This window comes from Pediculus humanus, genomic scaffold (genome assembly GCF_000006295.1).
Source record: "Pediculus humanus corporis 1103172108216 genomic scaffold, whole genome shotgun sequence".
Taxonomy (NCBI): Eukaryota; Metazoa; Arthropoda; class Insecta; order Psocodea; family Pediculidae; genus Pediculus; species Pediculus humanus.
In genome coordinates, this window is record NW_002987786.1 from 90,618 (window position 1) to 103,166 (window position 12,549).

At 23.6% G+C, this 12,549-nt stretch overlaps 2 protein-coding genes across 2 annotated transcripts; both read left to right on the forward strand.

Moving 5' to 3' along the window:
- Window positions 1-3,216: 3,216 nt before the first annotated feature.
- Window positions 3,217-3,722, forward strand: Phum_PHUM447260 (uncharacterized protein; the record flags this gene model as incomplete). The annotated part of the gene is made up of 2 exons (XM_002429628.1): window positions 3,217-3,394; window positions 3,472-3,722. The coding sequence occupies 2 exons, from the start codon at window positions 3,217-3,219 to the stop codon at window positions 3,720-3,722; spliced, it is 429 nt and encodes a 142-aa protein (XP_002429673.1).
- A 2,030-nt stretch (window positions 3,723-5,752) lies between these two features.
- On the forward strand, window positions 5,753-8,544 carry Phum_PHUM447270 (uncharacterized protein; the record flags this gene model as incomplete). Its single annotated transcript, XM_002429629.1, has 10 exons — window positions 5,753-5,764; window positions 6,008-6,221; window positions 6,298-6,466; window positions 6,558-6,716; window positions 6,797-7,077; window positions 7,176-7,379; window positions 7,463-7,620; window positions 7,699-7,920; window positions 8,003-8,224; window positions 8,305-8,544. The coding sequence occupies 10 exons, from the start codon at window positions 5,753-5,755 to the stop codon at window positions 8,542-8,544; spliced, it is 1,881 nt and encodes a 626-aa protein (XP_002429674.1).
- Between the last annotated feature and the right edge of the window lie 4,005 nt (window positions 8,545-12,549).

The following is a 12,549-nucleotide window of genomic DNA, read 5'->3' on the forward strand; positions in this document are numbered from 1 at the left end:
ATGATTTTTTTAAAAAAAAGGTTTTCATTTAAAACCGAATTTTTTTTTTTCGTTTTACATTTTATTGTTTTTTTTTTTTTTTTAAAGAAAAAAAGAAAAAAGTAATTTATTAATTCCGATATCGTGATAATAATAATAATAATAATAATAATAATAATAATGTATTAATCCGACGGATTAATATCATGATTAACTTATTTAATCCTAATCCGTTAAAAAGATAAAAATAAAATAAAATAATTTTTTTTTTTTTCAATGCATAAATCCGGGTTTAAATATTTTTTTTTTTTTTTTATTTTATTATTTAATATTCATTTTAATAATAATAATAATAATGATAATTTTTGAATTGAAACAAACAAACAAACAAACGAAAAATTTTATTATTATTATTGTTATTATTCGTATAGTATTAAAAAAAACCAAAACGAAATGAAAATTGTTGTGATCGTACCTTTGGGTATAATACAGGTAAAAAAATTTTTTTTTTTTTTAATTTTATTTGTTTATTCGCCGACGTTTCGTCACCACCCCCCCCCACCACCACCGTCGCCGCCGTCGCCGTCACCGTGACACTATAATAAAAAAAAAAATTAAATCAAAAACGATTTATTTAAATTATGTATTAAAAAAATCACAAGACGATAGAGACAAGGTTAATATTATAATTATTATTATCATTATTATTATTATTATTCTTAACATATTCTTACATATTAATGACCTTTAAGGTATTCTCTAGGTCAATACCAAAACAATTTATATTTATCTAAAAATCAATTAACAAAGTTTGTTGTTGTTGTTGTTGGTAAAACAAAAAAAAAGAAAAATAAATAAATAAATACGAATCGTTTCGAGATTTTTATTTATTTATTTTTCTTTATAATCATTTTAATCCCGTTTCTTCCAGAAAAAAAAAATAAAACGCTCTTGGACAAAATTTAATAATTCGACTGGAATTTTAAATTAAAAAAAAAAAAATCACTGACCCATAGACCTGATTTAATCTTTGACCTCGATTTATTGTCCCTCCTTGATTAATGTCAACATAAATTGCGAATCAATGGAAGGTTAAATAAATAAAAAAAATTTTTTTTTTGCAGCTATTCCATAATGCTATTAAACAATAACGATAATAATGATAATGATAATAATGATAATAATAAACAAAGAAAAAATTCTTTGCCAATTATTAAAACAAAAAAAAAAAGCATAATTAAAACGACGATTTGCTATAATTAATTTTCAACACGTTCGTGATGTTTAAATTTTTTTTTTTTTTTTTGCACATTTGGACGACGACGACGACGACGACGACGATGATGATAATAATAATGATAATATCGTACTCGTATTATTAATTCAATGAAAATTCATTTAAAATAAAAATAAAAAAAACGTCGCGAGATTTATCTCAATAAAAATCGATTAAAAATTATTTCCTGTTACTTGTACAATTTAATAATTATCATTATTATTATTATTATTACTGAAACTACACGTAAGGTACAGAGTTATTATTATTTTCACCTTCGTTTGCATAAGCAGGAAATTAAAAAAAAAAAAAAAATTGGTAATTGCCACAGTTTTACATAAAAAAAAAAAAAAATTTTTAAACCGTTTTCGGAGTTCCCACATCATAATTTTTAAAACGGGATCGTACACTAGTAAAATCAACTTTAATCAAGGATGAGGAAAAAATATAATTATGTTTAATTTTTTTTTTTTTTTGGATGTTAACGACCCTGAATCTGTAGGAAAACCCTGAGGTGAACGAGTTTTTCTTACTTTTTTTTTTAAAAATATTTCAAACATTTTTCTGTATTTTCCTTTTCGAATAAATCGTTTGATGACGTAATGATGACGTAATTTTTTTTATTATAAAAATACCGTTAAAATTATATTAAACAGCGTGAATAATTGTAAAATTTACTTGAAAGTTTGTAAACCGAATATGGCGTCGTTACAAAATTTTATTAATTGTTGTTATTGTTTTATTTAAGAGCCAAATTACGCGTTAAATTTGCGGTTAAACACGTAATTTGACCACGTGTTACTTATTAATTATTATTATTACTTAATTTTTTTTTTTTTCGTTGGACGAAATCGAATTAACGTAACACACACAATCGATTGTTTTTTTTTTTTTTTTTTGGAAAAACGGTTTGTAATTTTTTTCCCTTCTCTCTCCTCCCCCCTCCCCCTTTGTTTTCGTCCCATTTTTCCCCCAAACAAAAAAAAAAAATTTGATAATTATTACGTTGGTATTTCGATAATTTATTCACGGCATTATAATTATTATTACTAACCAAGGATTAAACCTGGAGAGAAAAAATAAAAATTACCGCCGTAATTTCCTCGTGTTTGTGAGAGAGAGAGATAGAAAATTTTTTTTTTTTGTAGGTTGTCGCCTTGTTTTATAAATATAAATCGTTATTGTTTTTCGTTTGTTGCATAAACTCACAATTTTATTAAAAATAAAATAATAATAAAAATTTAATTATACCACCCGATGAGTTAATAATAAAAAAAAAAATTACATCCAACAACAAACAACGTAATTAATAACGTTTCCGTCTTTTCTAGAAAAAAATAATGATGATGATGATGATAATGATAATAATGGGTAGTTTTCGCGGTTGAATATGAGGAAAAAAAAAAATTTAAATTTAAAAAAAATATCATAATAAAACAATTTAAATCGACAGAGAAAAAAAAAAAATTTAATTTTTTTGTTTTGGTTTGTTCGTTTGTTTGTTTGTTTGTTTGTTTTTTTTAATTACAGTCAGCGTTTTTTTTCTTCTTCTTCTTAAACAGGCACTCGTTTTGTTTACATAGAAAAATAATAATAATAATAATTGGTAATAAAATTGAGTCGATTGTTTTTTTTTTTTTTAATCGATTGACCCAGTAAAATAATGATCTATATATATATTTGTTTGTTTATTATTCGTACAAACAAAAACAATTTTCGTCTTGACCTACAAACGATGAATAGAGGTGGTAAATTTTTTTTTTTTACGACCGACAATGAAAAAATTTTTTTTTCGCATGAATGATTCATAATTAAATTAATTAAATCGTAAAATTGACGTTTTTTTTTCTTTATAGAATTTACACCGACGACGGGAGTTTTTATAAAAACAAGAGCGTGAGAAAAAATTTAAAATCGTGAGAAAATAAATAAAGTAAAGTTTTTGAATAAAAAAAAACAATATGATAGTAAACGGTACAATATTTCAAATATCAGAAATACAAAACAAACCGCCGCAATACGAACAATTATTAGCCGACGTATGGGTCGGCATAGTATTGACATTATTATTATTAAGTTGTGTTTGTTGCATGTGTTCGTGTTTGTTGTATCATAAATTTCAACAGTGGAAAAGATCAGGTACGTTATACCTATTTTCATCTTGTTTTTTTTTTTTTTTGTAATATTTGTTTAAAAAATATTTTCTCTCTTTCCAGCACTTAGAAGTAACGATGAACTTGACGTCACTTCATCAAGCGGAATGAACGTGGATTGCGAATCGTTACCTAGTTACACGATGGCATCAGGTTTACCAACATACGAAGAAGCCGTACAACAAATGGATAAAAAATCAGAAAAATCATCCGATAATAATTTATTTAAATCATCGGAACAGTGGCAAAATATAGAAAATAAAAATTCCTCAGTTTTTGATTATTTTCAAAGTTTAACAATGGAAAAAACATGAAACAAAAAAAAAAATTATAACCGAACGTATTTTTAAGACGATAAGATATCGATACACGTTCGAAAATCATCGGATCGAACGGGAAGATAAAAAACCGCGTTCGCGAGTGTTTGTTGCGTTGTTAAAACGTCTTCCAGTTTTTTTTTTTTTTTTATTTACTTCACACGATATTGACAACGTAAATAAATTTTTTTTAGATTTGACACGACATTTTGTTTGCCGTTAATATTAACGCGTTCTTTGTTGTGACGTCACACACGAAAATCATGGAAAATTCCAACAAAAAAAAAATTCTAGTCATTTAAAATATACGAGTGTACATATATATAAATAATTTTTTTTTCTTTTCCAGACTTTGAATGTGATATGAATTTAATTTTTTAATGTTAACCTTAGTTATAATATGCGGTAAAAAAAAAAAAAAAAAACGATACTGCCATTTGTATCTATTGACACTTTCATTTATGATTTTGTTTGCGTGTAAACGACGAATCAATAATAAAAATAAAATACTCGATTTAACTTTTAAATAATCAGTTATCATTATCATTATCATTATTATTATTTGTATTAGCGTCGTTTCAATTTACACGTTTTTAAACGACGGCGATAAATATTTTGTTTTTAAATAAAAAAAAAATTATATTCGTTCCTGTTTTAACCTTTTCCGCCATATTTAAATCGAACACGTAAGTATTTTAAATTACGTAATTTTTTTTACCGGAAAATATATCCTAACGGTTTTTTTCCGATTAAAATATAAACGATAACGGTTAAAATAGTTCGTCAGTTAAGATAATATAGTTTGATTAATCAGATTTTTTTTTTTTTTTTTATATTACTGTAATGGTGGTAATGCATAATCATTTACCCTCCTTTCCATTTCGATATTTTTTTTGAAAACTTTCATTTTTTAAAAATAATTATAATTAAAAAAAAAAATAAAAAAATTTAAGAGAGAAAATGGAAGAGAAAAAAGAAAAAAATAAATTTAAATTTTTTTTTTTTTAATAATCGACGAATCATCATCGATTGGTGGGGTTTTCTTTTTTTTTTTAAATTATTATCATTATTTTTACGGTAATTTCAATGAAAATTATTTTTTGCAAATGTATCGGAGTAATTTATTGTCATTTAAAAGTGTTTATTCATTTCTTGTAATGAAAAAAAAAAAAAAAAGAGTGAAAGTTTTTAAAAATCGACAACAAAAAAAAAAAACATCCGCCATTTTATTAAATTAAAATGATGATTACAAACGTAAAACTTATTTAACGTAACCGTTATTTATTTATTTATTTTAATATTATTAACGGAATGAAACGTTTGATTTTTTAAATAAACTTAACCGTCGTGAACTTCTCACCCCGGAAGTTTATTTTATTTTTTTTGAATTTTTAATAAATTTTTTAACGGTCAATTTTTAAATTATCTTTCGTCAACGGTCAATAATAATTTTTTAAATTAATTATAATTAATAATTAGTCACGCTAAAATTTCGTTTTATTTTAATTTTTTAAATATTATTACTAATACTATTATTATTATTTACATTTTTATTTAATTAAAAAAAAGAAAAAATTTTAAATCTATTTGACCGATTTACATAAATTTTAACGGTTTTTTTCCTTTGGTTGAACGCTCTTATTGCCACGTATAACTTATTGCCACTTTGACATAAATTAAAATTTTATTAATATAATATAAATAACGTTAATTATTATTATTTCGAATTGAAATTTCTGTAGTTTAGAATTTTCGTTCCGAAATTATTTTAAGAATAAAAAGAAGAAAAATACAAATTTAATTTTAAAAAAAGAAAAAAATGGCGCTAAATAATTTGAATTTATTTATTTGACACGTCTAAACTGTTGACACGATGCCTTGTTGCATATTTCATATAAGGACCTCTTGTTGTTAGATTTTTTTTTTTTATTTATATTTATATTTATATTTATTATTTATATAAAAATTTCGATGTCAATATTTAATATAATATTTAGTTAAAAATATTTTTTAATTTATTAAATGAAATGTTGAAAAAGGTAAAAAATTTTTTTTTATTAAATTCTTTTTGTTTTTATAACAGGTAAAGTTTAATAATCGTATAATGGCTGCTAAGTATTATTTATTATTTATAAAATAATTAAAAGTTTTTTTTTTTGTTTTAATGTGAAGTTGGTAAACTGTACATAATGTAAATTTTAATTGTAATAATATTTTAAAAACTTTAATTAAAATCTTTGTGAAATAATTTTAAAAATTTATGAGTGTTTTTTTTTTTACAGAAGTGGACAATATATTTATTATTTTTAATAATACCATCATGCTGTTGCTTTTACGTACCTGGAGTAGCCCCAGTAGAATTTAAAAATGGTTCTAGAATAGAAGTTAAAGCAGTTAAACTTACCAGTATGAAAACTCAATTACCTTATGAATATTATTCGCTTCCTTTTTGTTTACCAAAGAATGGAACTCTAGTTTATAAGTCTGAAAATTTAGGTGATTACTTTTTAATATTTTTTTTTAAATCTTTTAATAATTCGAATGTAAAACATGGTTACAAATTTATTTACAGGTGAGGTTTTAAGGGGAGATAGAATCACAAATACTCCATATGAAGTTTCAATGGGTGAAAACATCGAATGTAGACTTCTTTGCCATTCTCCTGGAAAACCGATGAATTGGAATGCGGATGAGTCTATGAATGTTATATCAAAGATAAAACATCAATATTATGTTCATTTGTATGTGTTTTTTTTTTTATTAATTGATTTCATTTAAAAAAAAAAACAAAACAAATAATCTTTTTTAAAAGAATAAATGTAATTTTTGCAGATTGGTGGACAATTTACCTGTGGCAACTAGGGTTGTCGACCCCAAAACATTAGAAGAAACTTTTAAATTAGGTTATAAACTTGGCGAATATTATTACAATAATGCATTTATTTACAATCATTTAAATATTATTTTGTATTATCATGCAAATTCTGATGGGTAAATATAAAATAAATTAAATATAAGTTAATAATCACATTCGATAATTTTAAATGTGCGGGGGTTTTTTTTTTTTTTAGTGAGCATTTTCGTGTGGTCGGATTTGAAGTTGAGCCTGTCAGTATAGATTTATTTGAATATACATTTAACAAAAATAAATGTTCTTTACCACAAAATGTAAAAATAAAACCACAGTCGGTTATGGCAAAAGGTACTGCATTATATTTTACATATTCTGTTAAATGGAAAAAATCTGATGTCGAATGGGCTTCCAGATGGGATATTTATTTAACAATGAAAGATGTAGATATCCATTGGTTTTCTATATTGAATTCTCTCGTAGTTGTTTGCTTTTTATCTGGTAAATCATTTTTGACATTATTATAATTAAAAAAAAAAAACAAAAATTTTTTTTTTGTCAATGTTAGAAAATTATTTATTTATTATTATTTTGTTTAGGAATTTTAACAATGATAATAATTAGAACTCTAAGAAAGGATATAGCTCGTTATAATGCTGATGACGGTCCTGACGAAGCTATCGAAGAAACAGGTTGGAAATTAGTACACGGTGATGTATTTAGACCCCCTAAATATCCAAGATTGTTTGCGGCGGTTGTAGGAACTGGAGTTCAAATATTCGTTATGTGTTTTATAACATTATGTGAGAAAATTAACGTGTATACGGTTGTTGTAAATGTGGCCATTGGGAAATTCCAATCACTTAATTATAAATTTTTGTTTTAGTTTTTGCCATGTTGGGTATGTTGTCACCTGCTTCCAGGGGAGCTTTAATGACCGCAGCCATTTCCTTGTACGTTTGCTTGGGAGTAGTTGCAGGATATTACTCTGCAAGAATTTACAAAACTTTAAAAGGACGTGACTGGAAACGTGCTGCATTTTTAGTGAGTGTAGAATTTAAATAAACATTTATTTTACAAAAGTCAACGAATCGAATTTTAAAACCTTTATTTTATTTTTAGACGGCGACATTGTATCCTAGTATAATTTTCGGAACGTGTTTTTTCCTTAATTTTTTCATTTGGGGAAAACATTCATCGGGTGCCGTTCCGTTCACAACAATGATCTCACTTTTGTGTCTTTGGTTCGGCATATCATTGCCATTAGTTTACGTTGGCAGTTATTTCGGCTACCGTAAAATTTCTTATCAGCATCCTGTTCGAACGAATCAAATTCCACGACAGGTTAAAAGTCCCTCGCGAAATCTCCAAAATATTTTTTATTACAAAATCGTATTGTTTAATAATAATTTATTTGTTATTACAGATACCTGATCAACCGTGGTACATGCATCCCGTGTTATCAACACTAATGGCAGGAATCCTTCCGTTCGGTGCCGTTTTTATAGAATTATTTTTCGTATTGACTGCCATATGGAAAAATCAATTTTATTATTTATTCGGATTTTTATTTTTGGTTACATTGATATTAGTTATTTCTTGCTCACAAATCTCAATCGTTATGACGTATTTTCAATTGTGCGGAGAAGTGAGTTGTAATTTTTCTCGTCGTTTTTTTTAATTTATTTAATTCCGCATTTTAAATAAATTTTAATTTTTCCATTTCAGGATTACCATTGGTGGTGGAGAAGTCTTTTCGTGTCGGGTAGTTCGGCTTTTTACGTTTTGGCATATTCTATATTTTATTTTTCAAACAATTTAGAAATAACGGAATTTATTCCCACTCTATTATATTACGGTTACACATTTCTAATGGTTTTAACATTTTGGCTTCTCACGGGTACGATTGGATTTTTCGCGGCTTATACTTTCATTAAAAAAATTTACAGCGCCGTTAAAATTGATTAAAAGAATTAAATGCAATCAATAAGAAAAAAAAAACAATTACAATCACGAAACTCGAGATTTTTTTTTTTTCTTTTTGTCATCAACGCGACTTATTTCGTTGATCGCGACAATAAATAAATAAATAAATAAATTTTTTAGAATCTCATAAATTTTTTCTTGTAAGAATAATGTAAACTCGGTAGGGAAAATATTAACTTTTAGATTTTTTACTTGAGAAAACAAAACAAAAAAAATGAATAAAAACATTTTTTAAAACCCCCCCAAAAAAAAAAAAATTAAAGGAGTTGGTTAATTATTATTTGAAACGACTACCATCATCGGCCATCTTTAAAAAAAGTGATATTTTATATATTAATTGTAAAATATTGATAATAAAGGCTAATTTAATAAATAATACTTATTAATTTATTATCCGATATATATATTAATGAGTAACGACATTTTATGTATCATGTACATGTTATTTTACACGCAAAAAAATTAATTAATAGGTAATTAAAAAATTTCACAAAATAAAAAAAAAAATAAGTAATAATTTAAATAATAAAATAATGTTGAACGAGTTTAAACTACTTGTCAGTAATATATAAATTATTATTATTATTATTAATATTTTACTGACATTTTTATATTTCTTTTTAAACAAGGAAATCTGCATTTGAACGTTTATTATTATTATTTTTTTTTTTTCTGCCGAGAATTAATCTATCTCACTTGGATAAAAAATTTATTTTCTACAATAATATATTGTTTAAAAATATTTTCAATATTGACATATTGAAAAAGTCTATTTACGTATAACAAAAATAATAATAATAATAATAATAATAATAATAATAACAAAAGAATATTTTTTTAAATAAAATTCCCGTTGTGAAATATTTTTTTTAAATTTAAAAATGTCTCGAACAGGAATAAAATAAAATGTTTAAACAGTTATTTTGATTGAATTCACATATGCATCCATTTTGTTTTAATTATTTAAAAAAAAAAAAAAAATTTTTTTTACATTGTGTTATTGAATGGAGTCCTCAACGGTTTTTTTAAAAAAATTTATTTATTTAATTTTCACTTTTTATTATTATTATTAACTCGGTATTAAAAATTTTATTTTATATTTTTTTGTTTTTACCGTTTAATAATTATTCCCCAATAATAAGACGTTTCAAAATCGTTTAAATCGAAAAAATTCTTTTATTTTAACTATATACATATAAAATTATTAATCTAACCGCCATTTTTATTTATAAATATTCGAAAATTAGAAAAAAAAATTTTTCTAAAGTTGGCAATATCAAACCATAGAGATTACATTAAATAATTGTATAAATTTGTTTTTTCCAAAGTTGGCAGATTGTATGTAGTTATAAAAAACGCCGATAGATCGCTCTCTTTTTACAGCAGTATAACGTAATTTTTCGAACGTGAAAAACTTCTTCGGTTTGAAAAATTTTGTTTTTTGTTTTTTATTCTACTTTTAAACGCGATCGGGCCGTTAAAAATTACTAAATGTTTTGTAAATTCGAAAATATTTACTTGTGATGTGTATAATTTATACATTTCGTTCACTTTTGTGTTTAATTAAACGCGACAAGTTTTGTTTTTTTGTTTGTTCGAAATGAAACGTTTAAAAAAAAACCGTTAATTTTTTTTTTAGTGCACGCTTCATCTTCATATTATAAAATCCAATTACATTTTTGTTTTTTACTTTTACTTTGCGACATCACATAGGGTAAGTTAAATAAATTATTTTCCTTAATAATAATAATAATATAAAAGTTTTATTCTTTTTAGTCTTTTAATTTTATTTAACAAATGAGAAAAAACAAAAAGAAAAAAAAAACGTTCAACAATTTAATCTTATTTTTTTGTATTTCGAATTTAAAAAATCAGATTATTTTCGGTATTTATTCATTCGTTTAATTAAAATATTAAATAACAAAGACTCGTTTTTTATTCAATGGGGTATATTAATATTAATAATCAATTTTTAATTTAAATATAATAAAACCCTCACAAAAAAAAAACCACCTAAAGCGATTGAGAATAAAATGAATTATTATTATTATTATTAATTTTATTACTTAACGGACTTTTTTCTACATAAATTTCCAAGCATTTAATAATAAATTTTTTTGTTTTTTTAAGTCGTTAACACGTTCTTACTAAGACTTATTATTATTAATATCGTTAATAGAAAACAAAAATTAATATTAACCGACAACGCATATAAATTATTAAAATAGGTTCTGTAATAAATAAATAACGTAATTTAGTGAAATTAATTTTGAAAAAAAAAAAAAAAAAACATAAAATAAGTCAAATTTGTTAAACTTTTTTCCGTTGATTTTAAAATTAACCGTTTTTAACGGAAAATGATAAAAAAAAAACATGGCGAAATATTATTTATTTATTTATTTATAATTGTTTTTCGTTATTGCGTATTTTATAATTAAAAAATTTTTCACCCCAATTTATTTAATTGTTATTATAAAAAAAAAAAAATTTTAAGGTAAAAATTAAAATTATTTTATTGGACGAATGAATTTTGTTATAACGGAGGCTGCGCCATATTTTAATTCTATTCGTCAGTTAGTGAAAGACCGTTACAAAGTTCGTCACGATAATGTTATAATTATAAAGAAAGTATTCGTGATTATTTACACGACTTCCGGAAAACGTCGGGAAATTTTTTTTATTTTCGACTCGTGATTTATTATTATTATTATTAAACGATTTTAATTAATTAAAAAAAATTTTCGTGTTTTATTTCGGAAGATAATAATAATAAAAATTATGATTTCACATTGAAGGAAAAAATGTAAGAAAAAATTTTCCCTCCCATTTTTTTATTAAGATTTATAAGGGCGTATTTTTTTTTCACTGCATAATAATTTCGTTAATTTTATTTAAAAAAGCAAAAAATTTTTTTTTTCGTTTCAAAAAATAAAAAATACGATTTCGAGAATTTCGAGAAATACCGTTTTTTTTTTTTATAAGAAATATGAAAATTTTTTTTTTTTTGGTTTTTTGCTCTTTTTTCATTCGGAAAAACCCAAAAAATTACACATAGGATTATTCAGGCATTTCCTTCAGGCAACGAAAAAAAAAAAAAAAAAGAAAATTGTCAAAAAAAAGAAAAACCGTTAAATTTGAATTAAATTTTCGTTTTTTTTTTTTTTTTTCGTTTTACAAAAATAAAACCCGATAAGTAAATTCAAAAAGTAATTTTGTCGTTGTCTTTGAGGGAAGGCGAGGGGAGGGGAGGATGGGGATGATAAATTAGGGATGATATTTTAAAAAATTTGCGACGTAATTTTTATAAATTTCATTCGTGAAACGGTCCGGAAAATTATTATTACTTTTTTTTTTTTTTTAATTTCACGAAAGTTTTCTTTTTTTTTTTTTTCTATTTCCTGTCTGTCTCTCTCAAAGAAAAATACCAATTGACGAAAAAAAAAAAACGAATTGAATAAAAAAAAAGGAATTAGTAAAACGTTTCAAAAACTAAAATCGAATTTTCACAATTAATTTATTTTACAAAAAAAAAAAAAATTTGTGTCAATTATTACTCGGTAATAAAATTATCTCGTTTATAGAAATGAGATTAATTTAATTATTAACGTATTACTTATTTTTAATAAGTAATTATTAACAACAATACATTATTTATTTTAATTAATAATAATAAAGGACGAAAAATGAATTAGGAAAGTAATTTAAAAAAAAAAAAATATAATTAATCATAATACGCATATATATATATATATATATATATATATATATATATATAAATTTTTTGTTTTATCAAGTTGGTAATCGTGTCCGCTAATCTATTAATTATCAAAGTTTTTATTTATTTTTTTTTCCACAGAGGGAATATTAATTAAAAAATATAATTAATTTGTGTCTCTCTCTCTCTCTCCCTGTATATTATTTTAGTATCGTATGTGAAACATTTGCTTTTTTCATTTAAAAAAAAAAATCGTTTTCCAAAAGAATAAT